Source organism: Drosophila sulfurigaster, chromosome X (genome assembly GCF_023558435.1).
Source record: "Drosophila sulfurigaster albostrigata strain 15112-1811.04 chromosome X, ASM2355843v2, whole genome shotgun sequence".
NCBI lineage: Eukaryota > Metazoa > Arthropoda > Insecta > Diptera > Drosophilidae > Drosophila > Drosophila sulfurigaster.
Window position 1 is genome coordinate 27,286,355 of NC_084885.1, and position 13,143 is coordinate 27,299,497.

The following is a 13,143-nucleotide window of genomic DNA, read 5'->3' on the forward strand; positions in this document are numbered from 1 at the left end:
TCCTCCGCTCCCCTCAGATCGCCGTTGCCTGCATATATTTAACATCAATTTTGGCCAACAAAATTGACTAAGCGTATGTGTGCGTGTGTGTGTGTGTGTGTGTGCGGTTGTTTGCCTGCCACTTAATTACTATTTGCTAGCAGCTTAAGAGCAAGACAGCAACAGTAACAACAACAACAACAACAACAGGAAGAGGAACAACATTGAAAGCACGCAGCTGCTTCACTTGCACTCACTTCAACACACACACACACACACACACATACACACTCACACACACACTCACACACACATACACACACACACACTCTCACCCACTCTGCCACCACAAAGAGAATGCAGCGCAACGCATTTAATGAGCTGCTGCCAGGCGACAAATAAAATGCCATCGTTTTCGTAAATCATAAAAGCCAACACACAACGCGCACATAAATCAAGCGTTTAACAACACTGTTTACAGTAGCGTTTCCTCTAGCTGAATATTACAATAATAATCACATACTTTGCCGTCCGTCTGTCTGTCTGACCTCACTTGTAAGCAGCTATAACTCAGCAACTATTAAAGGTAGACTTGGCAAATTTTGTAATAATATTCTAAAGAGATATCTACAGCATTAAACACTGCGTTAAGGGATATAAAATACTTTAGAACAGAATTCAACAAACATAAAACTTTCAAGTAAGTTTCATCAGCTTTCTTTTTCTAGTTACAGATTTCAGTTAAAAGAATATGAGAATATTCAAAATGCTGTCATAGAATATGCTACTCAAGAAATGCAAAAATCTATAATAGCTTTAGTGTATTTAATTTCTGCTCAAGCAACATTCAAAGTGGTCATAAGTATCTCTGCAGCTTCAGAATATTCGTAATACGTAATTCACATTGAGTTCATAAAAAAGCAAACATTCGAATAAAAATTCGAATAAAAACTGAATATTCATAATTTCTCACAATTTAAGCACAATTCATTTCTTTCATTCGTTTGCCTCGATATATTTTTTTGTTTGAATTTTCGCTGCTGTTTTCTTCGCCCTCATAAAATACTTAGTAAGCTGAAATACATGCCATATTATTGCTCGCATAATGAGACCATCAAAAGTTTATTACTTGCACGATTTATTGCTTAATTAAACAACCACACGGAATAAATTGTTTATTAAAACACAACCAAAAAAAAAAAAATCCAATTAAAAATCGAGAATTGTTTTGCCATTTGGTTGTATTAAAATAATACAAAACAAATGTGCTTAGCTTTTAAATGATGTCTGATTGAGATGATCATAACTGATCTGACTGACTAATGGCAACGCTTTTGTTGTTAAGTTGGCTGCAGTTGAAATATGTGCAATGTCGCCAGAGTTGTTTAGAAAAGCGAACATTTTGTAAAGTTGCCAATTTTTGAAATGTTTCATTGTCATATTTTATTGAAATTGTTATTGTTGTCGCTTAGTTGTTGCAAGGTGAGCTTTGGTTCAACGCATTATTAAGTTGATCGAGCTGTAAACTGATGGCAACGCTTTTGTTGTTAAGTTGGCTGCGGTTGAAATATGTGCAATGTTGCCAGACTTGTTCATATGAGCGAACATTTTGTAAAGTTGCCAATTTGAAAAGTTTTTCATTGTCACATTTTATTGAAATTGTCTTTGATGTTGCATAGTTGTTGTACAATAAAGCTTTGTTTCAACGAATAGTTAAGTTGGCTGCAGTTGATATATGTACGGTGTTGCCAGAGTTGTTCAGATAAGCGAAAATTCGTAAAGTTGTGAAATATTTCATTACCACATTTTATTGAACTTATTGTTGTTGCATATTTGTATAGTAAGTAAAGCTTTCTTTCAACGCATTGTTAAGTTGGCTGCGGCAAAATAGGTTGGCGTTGCCAGACAGTTAAAGTTGACTTTGTTAAATGCTTTGACACGTTTTTGTCGCCTGCACCAACAGCAACAGCTGCCGCTGCGATTTGAGTTAATCAGCAAAGTGTTTGGCTGATAAGAGAAGAGCGAGCTACTGTTGCTGCAGCAGCAGAGACAGCAGCAGCAAGCCGGCCATGACGACTGTGGCAGATGTGGCAAGTGCGGTACCACAATTATGCGACGGCACTTCCTTCTCCTCTTCCTCCTCCTCTTCGTCCTCCTCGTCTTCGAAATAGTTGCCATAGATGCCAAAGGTCAGCAAGTGTGAGTGCGGCTTGTGCAGCTGCAACTGCACCCGGGTGGCATCTGCCACAGACCAGAGCAGCTCTGTGGCTTGCAGAGCATAGAGCGACACGCTCAGCGTGCTGGGCATCAGTTGGCGTCGCGAACGTTGCACAAACTCGCCGCTCACACGCAGCGTATTGAAGCGCGGCAGTTGCAACTCTCTGTTCTCCGCTGCCGTCGCTTCCCTCAGTTGACCGCAGCTCTCGACGCTGGCGTTGCGGCATGCAAACAAGCCGCACAAACGCACAACACTGTACTGTGCCTCCTCGTAGCGTCGCCGACCCACAAACACGCCCACTCGATACACGTAGTCGTAGTCGAAGTGTTTAGTTTGTGGCGCCTCCGATTCCAAGCTCCACTCAAAGTCACAGCACAGATCCGTGTGGCACAAACGTCGCTGCTGCTGCTGCTGCTGCTCATCTCCGAGCTGCACCTGCCAGCTGTTGAACTCCTCCAACTGCGGCTGCTGCAACATCAGCAACTGCAGCTGCTCGGGCCCCGTGCGCTCCTCATCAAACGTGACGTCGTCCAGCGGGTCGTCGGGCGAGTGTGGCACACGTGCCAGCAGCAGCTGACGCACGCCCTCGGTCGCATTGCCGACCATGCGACGCGCCAATGCGCCACCACGGCCCGCATAGATGCCACTGCCGCTGATGCCACCGTGTGGCAAGCTCGCCCCGGCTGCCAGCAGATTCACGTTGTTCGCCCACGCCCAGCCCTGTTGCAGTTGGCTGGCTGCAAGAGTTAAAACGGAGGGGGGAGAGAGAGGGAGGGAGAGAGAGAAAGAGAAGATTAGCACATGTTTTCAAGCGTGATAGACTTGCAGCTACCCTGCACAGAAAGTTCTTTGAAATAAAGGAAATAAAGTCGAAAAAATATTAAGTTCACTTTCTTTGTTGCTGTGATTAACAGCTTGAGAAAGTGTGCTCGACTAGCAGATACCTCGTATGGTAAAAGAGAAACGAAGGAAGAAAGAGAGAGAAAAAAAAGAGAGCTTAGATTAGCACATGTTTTCAAGCGTGATAGACTTGCAGCTACCCTCCACAGAAAGTTCGTTTAAATAAAGGAAATAAAGTCAGGAAAATATTAAGTCCACTTTCTTTGTTGCTGTGGTTAATAGTTTGACTAGCAGATACCTCGTATGGCAGAGGAGAAACGAAGGAAGAAAGAGAGATAGAGAGAGAAAGAGAGCGTAGGATTAGCTTATGTTTTACAGCGTGATAGACTAGCAACTACCCTGCAGAGAAAGTTATTTGAAAGATAAAGTAGTCAGGTAAATGTTTAGACCACATTTTTTGTTGCTGTGATTAACAGTTTAAGTTTGAGTGTGCTCGAATAGGAGATACCTCGCATCTGTGCAGAACCTGTTAGCAAACAACAAAATAATAGCAGTGAAACTGCCCCAAAGGGAACTTAAACTAGTGTCATCGACTAGCTACATGAATTGCAGTCGAACTAACAAATTGAGAAGCTAATCAAAATAAAGGCTGAATTGTTATAAAAGTGATATGACTTTTCAGATAGTATTATCGGCTTATAGATACCACGTAAGGCAAAGGAAAAGCAGTTGCAAGATTTATTAATAGCATAATGAACAAGTAAATACTCTGAAGAAAATGATGAAAATACGCAAAGAACAAAAAGTTACGAAGAAAGGGAAAATTTGAATAAAATATACGAATTAGTTTAAATAGAGACTTATCGAGTAGACTTGCAAATACCCTACAAAACTAAATCATAGCAGATGAAATAGGAAAGTAGACATATAATAAAAAAAAAACAGACAAAGAACATATGAAGAAGTTGCGAACTGCACGAAGAAAAGAAAAGACAAGGAAATTCAGGGTTTAATTTTTTTTGTTAGGGCATGCTAGCCATCAGATACCCTATAATAACAACTTCACTAACGCATAAGTAATAACATGCAACATATTTTATGTGGCGCATCTCAAAGTTATGCTGTCAAACCTGTCTGACTGGCATTTGGTATTGTAAACAATCATTTATAAAACAAGTAAGAAAGAATTCAGTCGAGTGTGCTCGACTGTGAGATACTCACTACCCTTTGTGTAATTTAAAAATATACCAAATTAGTCTGCCAAAAAATAACAACAAATATAGCAAAGGTATATTGTTATTGTACTACATTCAAAAGCTAGAATACCCTCCAGAGTCTTTCTTTGACCTTCTCTGACCTTCACTTCCACTCTCTGACTCTCTCTCTCTTTCATCTCTCCCTTGCCCTATGGCAAGTATGAAAACAGGCCAAACTTTTATACTTTACTTTACTATACTACTTTTTATACTTTTTTTATATACCCTCGCTCAACTTACCCGTTAGGAAGGGCAGCTCGGAGTTGAACATTTTGGTGACAATCACGTTCCGTATATTGAAGCGCTCGACAAGTTCCTGAGCTGGCGTGTAGAACAACATATCGAAGCAGACAAAATGGCCAAAGGTCACATTGAAGTCCGTCTCGAAGATGCCAAACTCGGGCGTCGCCGTCCGATTGAGTTGCGGTTCAAGGTATAGATTCCATTTGCGATAACGCGACACGATCGCACCACTGCGATCGATAGCCACATTCGTGTTGTACACTCGATAACCTCGTGTGGGACAATCGAGATCGGAATGTTCGCAATCCTCGCGTTCCTTCACATTAAAGAGCAGATAGGTATTCGCTTGGACAGCGGCGCAAGCAAGTTGTTGCATAAATTCGCCAGTTGCTGATGATGCACCTGTTGTTTGGTGGCACAAACTGTGCGTTGCATTCGGCTGTGGCACCGCAGTCAACTGCAGCAAACTGTTAAGCGTCGCCTCCGGGAAGACAATGATGTCCGTGGTGCCATTGGCCAAGGTAATCAGCTCCAGATATGCGCTCAAATTGTCCTCGAGCAGTTGTGCCGAAGTTGCCCCCGCGATGTCGGGTCGAAATTCAACAACGCCAGCTGTGTAGTATTCGCCAGCCACGAGGCAAATGTGGAGGAGCAGCGTGCACCACTTGCCGCACATGACGTTGCAAGCAGACTGATAATCACTGCGGCGATCGAATCGAATCGCTGGAAATGTTTTCTAATGGATTTGTATCTAATCTCGCATTGTGCACAGCTGATATCACCGCTTGGCTTTGCTTTACGACCCTGGTGCAGAGATAACACAAAAACATTGCATACTTTTAGGCAGCCACTCAACTCACTTCACTGCGCTTCACTTTGCCTCTGTTCAGTGCAGTTTCAGTTGTTCGTTTCGAGTGAAATTTGCTTGAAATTCGTTTAATTTTATATACTTGTTTTTTACTTTTCTATTTAACATGAATTGCGCAACGTTTTTGCTTTTATTTGCCGAACTGAAATAAAGGTTTTAAGCAGTACAAACATTGCATACTTTTAGCCTGCTGGCTGAACTTAGTTCATGTCTTAGCTAAAATGAAGCAACTCAAATGTCTTTAATCAAATTGGTTTTTATTGCTATTGATAATTGTCAGTTACAGCTTGAACATTTTTTCCAAATAAGTGTATTTTGTACTTTGTTTTTATATACTCGTAGTCTTTGGATTTTATTCTTAGTCTAATAGAGTTTCAATTTGATGTTCAGGCGATTCACAATTAACGAAAATCAATCAATAAGCGAGCGATATAAAAACTGACATTGCAAAATCAAGCAGAGAAAAATTCAAAGCGAATCGCGTGATGTTATTTGAAAATAATTGAGCATGCGTGACTGCAGACAAGAATTAGAATTAATATATATATTAAGAGTTCAACGCTTGCTTCAATTATGTTCAACAAACAAAAAACTAGCAAAAGAATAGAAACAAAACAAAATTTATTAAGAAATCACTCAAGATATATGTATATGAGTTTAATTTCTTAACAAAATAATTCCGTATTCTTTTCAGATTTATTGTTTTACTTTTGTTGTAAAAAAAAGCAATCAAGTCAGTTTTACCGACTATTCAAACATTTTTTGTGATATATAGAAAACAAATATTATATTTATAAAAATTCATGTGCAATCACGAAATTTAATTTTTTTGCAGAGAGATGAATGTCCTTGAACCGTGGATCATTCTAGATTTTGCTCGAACTAAATTGGGTGAGTTCAATTTAATGTTATTATAACGTTAATTGAGTAATGTCTGATATAACAATATTTTGAGAATACAGCAGTTGTATAAGGAGTCACAGGAATTCATCTTTCGGTTTATAATATGTCACAATCTCTTAAGGCTTTGATTTCAATGTTATATCATGTAGGTGCACAAAAAATCAGCTTGAAATGTGAATGAGAGTATTTCATCTGCAGCTAACAAAATCGTTTCAATTTACACATATCAATTCAAAAACTATATTGCTTCACATTGAGTTAGTTTTTTGAGTAGATTCATTTATGAGTTCAGCAAAAAAAAAAAAGAAGCAAGTTCAATATAGTTTGTTGTAGTTGTTGCCACTAGTGAAGCTTCAGAAGCATTGTCAACAGCAGTGGCAGCAGCAAAAAAGCTGGAGAAACGCAACGAGGCGGCGCCATCATCTTTGGGTTGGAAGCCGCATTCCAAATCCTGCTGTTCGGTGCCTTTGTTAAAGGTGCACTCATCATCATAGTAGTTGCCGTAGATGGCAAAAGTGAGGAGATTCTGCACCTCCAGCGATGGGGCGAGCTCAAAGCGTGACTGCAGTTGATTTCTGAGTTTTGGGGAAAGTAAAGCCAAACATTAGCAATGAAATTCCCCATTGGAAACATTCCCAGAATGCAGAATGCAGCACTCACTGATTCGCCAGCTCCTCGAGGGAGAACTCAAACTGATGCGGCTCCAGGGGCAGCAGATTGTCGCGCACACTGTTCGGGGCCAGGAGGAACTCACGGGACTTGGGATAGGTGGCCTCGATGAGGAGACGGGTGAATGTCACGCGTGGCTGGAACGCATGCACCAATTTGCCACAGTCCTCGATGGTGGGTCCGGTGCAGGCAAAGATGCCGCAATTGCGCAAATAGTTCGCATCCATTCCCTTCTCATTGCGCCAGCCATCGTAGGCGGCCAATCGATAGTTGTAATAGCTGACATTCTCCGCCACATTGTCGAGCAAACGCCACTCGACCTCAAAGTGACAGCAGATCTGTCCGTGGCACACGTCCTGAGTTAGCGAAGTGTCAGTTGCCTGATTCGCCAGCGACTCCAGCGAAACTGTCTCGTAGAGCGTCACTAGATCCTGCTTCATCTGGAAACCTTCGGTGTTCCTTGGCTGCGGTTGCTCCTTCACTGCTCGACGTGAACGCTTCGAGGTGCGTCTGTTGCTCGCCGGATATTTGGGCACCTGAGCCACATAGATGCGACGTTGTCCCTCGTCCAGAGCCATCACACTGCTGATGGTGCCTTTACGACCGTTATATATACCGCTCCCAGTGGAGCCATTCTCAGGGTGACTGGCGCCCGCAGCCAGCAGATTCGCATCGTTGGCGTACGCCCAAGCCTGCTGCGTTTGCACAGCTGCGAGAGGGAGAGATAGAGAAGGGAAATGAAGGTCAGAGAAAGTCAGAGAAAGTCTCTGCAGGAAGATAGAGAGTCAAAAGTATTACAAAAGGAAACAGAGAAAGGAGAGAAATTCAGGGAAAGACTTTGCAGAAAGAGGAAGAGAGTCAGAAGTCCTAGAGAAGGAAACAGATGAAGGAACAGAAGGAGGGAAATTTAAGGAAAAACTCTGCAGGAATAAAGAGAGTTAGAAATATTGCAAGAGATGGAGAGTATTAGAGAGTATTGGACTGAAAGTCGTCTGAGAAAGACAATGAATAGAGAGAGTCATAAGTACTACAAAAAGAAGCAGAGGAGGGAAAAGACTAAACCATTTTATTCACGGTGCAGCTTAGATCCTTCATTAAATGCTGTTTGAACCGCTTCGTATGACTTAACTCTTGGAAATCTGCATTAACATCAACATCTACTACGCACATTATAAGCTGTCGTGAATGTTGAGAAGCAAGTTCATTCAACCCGTTGATGTTGAACCGGTTCAGATCATTGTGACTTACCAAAGCTAATAGCTGAACCACAAATCAGAACCTCGTCAAAATAGTTCTCAACAACTAAGCAGAAACGTCAAGCTATCGCCACTTAATGAAGCATTATTTTGAACCCCGTTCTGAACCGACTCAGAGTATAATCTTTCGACACTTAATGAGCCATTGTTTTGAACCCCGTTCCTAATCGGTTCGGAGTAAAGTTACAGCCTGCTATCCCACTAAACATAACTGCAATCTATTTTGTGTAGCAACTTGAACCGGTTCAGTCGATAAACCCTTCGTTCAGCCCGCCCATTCCCAACTAAACCACTTGCAAGCTAAGCGTAAGCCGTTATCAAAAGAGAGAAGCTTTACCTGTGAGGAACGGCAGCTGGGAGAACCACATGGTGGGAAAGATAAAGTCGCGCACGCCCTGCTCCTGAATGATCTCCCCCCCGGGCGTAAAGAACATGATGTCAAAGCAGATCATGTGGCCAAACGTGACCCCGAAGTCCGTCTCAAAGGTGATGCTCTCGGGCACAAAGGTCGTGTTCCTCGGCTCGCCATACAGATGCACCTTGCGATAGCGCGAGATGACGGTTCCATTGCGATCGAAGACCACATTCGTGTTGTAGATATTGAAACCGTTGCTCGCACACGGACGCGTATCCTCCGGGACATCGGTGCAGAGCTCATGCTCCGGGACATTGATCGCCACATATTTGCTGACATTGCGAGCAGCACAAGAGATGGCAACCAGATAGTCAGCGTAGTACTGAGCCTCAGGGTCATCGAGACACGGCGTCACCTGTTGCTGAGGACTGGGCACAAAATCGTAGCTATTGAAATTGCCGAGCGTTGCCTCGGGGAATACAATGATATCCGTGGCGCTGGCATTCGGCGATGCGATGATCTCCAAGTAGCCGGCCAAATTATCAGCTACGCTCGCCGCATTGCGAAACTCCACAACGCCGGCGGTATAGAAGTCCGTGGTGCTATCGATGGCCGCCTGAAAAAGCAATCTTCGGCGATTAGCAACGTGTGGGAAACACCCATTGACAACCAACCTGCTGAGTCAACGCGATCGTCGACAACAACAACAACAAGACAAGCTCATAACGAGGCTTAAGGATTAAGGTTAAACTAGCTCTAGCTAAGCTCATCTTTCTCTCTCTCTCTCTCTCTCTCTTCCGCTTAACCTCAGCCTGCTGGCTTACATTTAACTGCGGCACATGCGCCAGTTCGATGACTCTTTATACTTGCGGCAAAAGCCGAAAAAAAATCGCCAACTGATTGTAATCTTATCATCATCGTGCGCCTATTCATTCCGTGGCGCGACTAGTTTCTCCAGCTTGACCGCTGCCCAGACGCACAGTGAGGCAAAGCTGTAAAGAAGTGCACACCTGAAGGTTAAGTTCAGTCAAAGTCCTAGACAAAAAAGTATATAGTTAACCTAGGAAATAATAGATCCTTTTAGAATTGACCAAATGTATTTTAAAAATTCATTAATAGAGTTGCAAAAGTAGAATTTATGCACTGAGCACAGTGTGCAAAGAATATGCGAAGCAATAAAGTTAAGCCGATAAATATTCTACACTCATTCACAGCACTATAGAGCAGCTATCTTGAAATAATATTTAGTTATCCATAGTAAAAAGTCATCAATTTTAACCCCGCTTTGAATTGTTATGAAATTTGCTTAGCAAACACAAACTCGCCTAAGAACATCACTTCCAAAGATTCAATTCAAATAGTTTTCTAAACTCCAAAGTTATGCAATTCTAACTAACGAATATATCGAATCGATCTTCAGTACGAATTCAACAAACAAGGGCTAACAAGGGCCTTATCTCACATTTCTGAAAATTCCCATTAGTCTAGCCGTGCTAACAACCGAATTGGTCAGCTGAGGGTTCTAATCTTAGTTGGGGCCAGTGCACGTGCGCCCAAAAGAGAATTTCACCTTAGGACAATCGATGTGGAACCACGGCTAAATAGCATACTATACATCGCAGTGTTTAACTTGATTAGCCACTTAGCGGGGTAATTACTAATCAAATTCTTAATTGGCAACACTTTGAGTAGGGACTTTGAGTTATATCCGTTTTTCATGGTACAGCATTTTGTTTTTCTGATGCAGACATATCATGTCAGGGCTGAATGGCGTTTATTTTTTTTTTTTCGTTTTGTTTATTGTTTATTCAGACTTTTTGGGGCATGCACATTGGACGGCTGTACAAAAACTATTTGAAGAAATATAACCAACTGATTTTGTGATTGTGATATATTGGCATGTGAGCGCTATCAGGCTACTGACAAGTATCCGATATACATACTGCTGCTTTGGAACATTTACGACCATTGCTCCATTTATTAATAGACAACTTTGGTCGCAAAAATATTTTGCCCATTCTTATCTCCTTCACTCAACCTCACTCAGCTTTCCATTTGAAAACGATGACTATTCACATTATTCGTTATTCGTTATTTTTTTGCGATTAATGCGAATAATGGGTGTCATTATCAGTGCGGATAGAAAGGAGGATAGTTATCTCGATCGTACTTTAATCGTTTTATCTCTTTTTGCTTTGCTATCATCATAACTTGTATATATCTGATATCTGATCACTTGGCACTCAATTACAATGTTCTTATCGTTTATCTGTGCTCAGCAAATAGTCTCCACTTTTATATCGGTTATATAGTTTATCGTTTCGCTAATCGCCTTTTAATCTTTTGATTACTTGTTAAGACCCCTAAACAAAGGTATAATGAGGGAGCGGTAAATAAACATTTATGCAACAGGCAACTAGCATGTGAAATCTCTTATCATCTGGGTAAAACATAGTTGAAGTTCAGTTTATGGAATTATCGTAGATTAAATCAATCTTATCTTTTTCACACATATCCGTAATGCTCCAAGTCGAACAGATTCGCTATTTATACCCGTCACCCATAGGGTGGAAGGGTATTATAAGTTTGTGAGCTCAGGCTGAAGACGTCTCCAACTCCATAAAGTATATATATTCTTGATCAACGTAAACAGCCGAGACGATATTACCAATATGTCCGTCTGTCTGTCCGTCCATCCGTATACATAGATCTCTGAGACTATAAGAGATAGAGATGTTTTTTTCGACAGCACATTTTGTGATTGTACACAGTTCAAGTTTATTTCAAACTTTTGCCACGCCCACTTCCGCCCCCGCAAATCGATAAAAATCTAAAAAGGAGACTAACTTTGAAGCCAAAGTCTCGATTTTTGGTATATACAATAATAATATAGTAGTAGTAGTTTTTTAATATTACTGAACATTTGGTTGTGATCGGAGAAAAATTGGAAAAGTTTTTTAAAAAATTCTTGGGAATATTGGAAAAAATGGTATTTACTACAGGTCTTAGTTGCTTTGACTGGCAATCTGGTATATTTTGAATGTATATAGCCGTTGGTGTATTATTAGTATTTTTGCAGTATATTTATTTGGTATATTTTAAGAATAATACTTAATCAATATAACAACCATAGCTTTTGGTATATTTCTAGTATTTTATATTAATTTGGTATATTTTATAATAATCAATATAACAATCATAGCCTTTGGTATATTTCTAGTATTTTATATTAATTTGGTATATTTTATAATGAATACGACACTTTTTTGCTTTCATTCCAAATGTTTAGTGGGTATCTCATAGTCGACTGTAGCTCTCTTATTTGTTTTTTTTTTATAGTCGTAGCAACAATCGCTCAATAATTTACTATTAATAGTAAAAGGCTTATTAATCTATTAGTCCGGTACGCTTGAAATAGTATTTGTTATCCAGCGGTTTAGTTAGTTATCAGCGAGTTCTTTACACTGACTCCCTTACTCGAACCGTTATCGTCAATTTGATGTGCATTATACTTGCTTTATCTATGATTATCCGAGCTTAACAAGCTATCTTCCATTCTGCCTGCACTCACAATTTTACTGCCCATCTAATCTGTAGCAATCAGTTTTCGTGCAATTTCGCCAACTATCTTTTTCTTTCCTTTTTTTCCTTTTTTTTTTGCCTGTTGCTTTCGACTTTGTGTATAAATTTTTATACTTGCATAAAATTTAAAAATAATGCTTGAGAATTTCTTGGCCATATATTTTAAATACGAAAATTTACCCGTGGGAGACGAGGCGTATACTCAACCCCACAACAAGGACCCACAACCCACCCACCCACACACACACACACAAACACACACGGTCACACACTCGCACACACACACACACACACACACACACACACACACACACACACACACACTTTGGCGGAGACTTTGGCTGCTCATTTTATGCGAAGGCTGCCATAAAGAAGAAACGAACGGTAAAACACGTTAAAAGGTAAGACGTGAAACAACAACAGCAACAAATGAGTCAGCTCAACAGCAGAGTTGCTCGGCTTGCAAACACCCTGCAAGAAAGTCCCTTGATTAGGGAAATTTGCAGCTTAGCTAGCAGCTACACTCCTTTTGGGATATTTCAAGTGGGAGATCGAGCTAGGACATTTTAGCAGTGATCAATTTTAAGCCTGCACATCGATCAGGGATATTTGTGAAGCAAGGAAATTTCGCCTACATAGAGACAATTCATGCAAAGGTTTTGATTGGAGTTAGGCAGACTAATGAAAATGAAAATGGAAAATATATTGAATTGTATTTGGGAAATAGATTCAAAACCGCAATTTCTACTCAGTAGTTTTAAGTCTGGTATGCCCGGTATGCTAGGCCGCTCTAATGGGCATATATATGGGGTATAAAAAAAAAAAAGGCAAAAGAAGGCAGCTTCATTTAGCTTTGGCCTGCCTAAGTCCCTGCTCCACATATGCATAACCAAACGTTAGCCGTGAATATGTGTGTGTGTGTGTGTGTGGTTGACTGCCGGGTCAGCTGTGTGTGTGTGTGTGTGTGTGTGTGT

General features: G+C 40.9%; 2 protein-coding genes across 2 annotated transcripts; both read right to left on the minus strand.

The window, feature by feature from the left end:
- Nucleotides 1-1,174: 1,174 nt before the first annotated feature.
- On the minus strand, nt 1,175-5,261 carry LOC133848491 (vanin-like protein 3). The gene is made up of 2 exons (XM_062284087.1): nt 4,534-5,261; nt 1,175-2,934 (listed from the first exon to the last, which is right to left on the minus strand). Exons 1-2 carry the CDS (start codon nt 5,210-5,212, stop codon nt 2,006-2,008), a joined length of 1,608 nt encoding a protein of 535 aa, XP_062140071.1. The 5' UTR covers nt 5,213-5,261; the 3' UTR covers nt 1,175-2,005.
- A 1,311-nt stretch (nt 5,262-6,572) lies between these two features.
- On the minus strand, nt 6,573-9,397 carry LOC133848836 (vanin-like protein 1). The gene is made up of 4 exons (XM_062284529.1): nt 9,262-9,397; nt 8,570-9,203; nt 6,968-7,685; nt 6,573-6,882 (listed from the first exon to the last, which is right to left on the minus strand). The coding sequence occupies exons 1-4, from the start codon at nt 9,355-9,357 to the stop codon at nt 6,588-6,590; spliced, it is 1,743 nt and encodes a 580-aa protein (XP_062140513.1). The 5' UTR covers nt 9,358-9,397; the 3' UTR covers nt 6,573-6,587.
- Between the last annotated feature and the right edge of the window lie 3,746 nt (nt 9,398-13,143).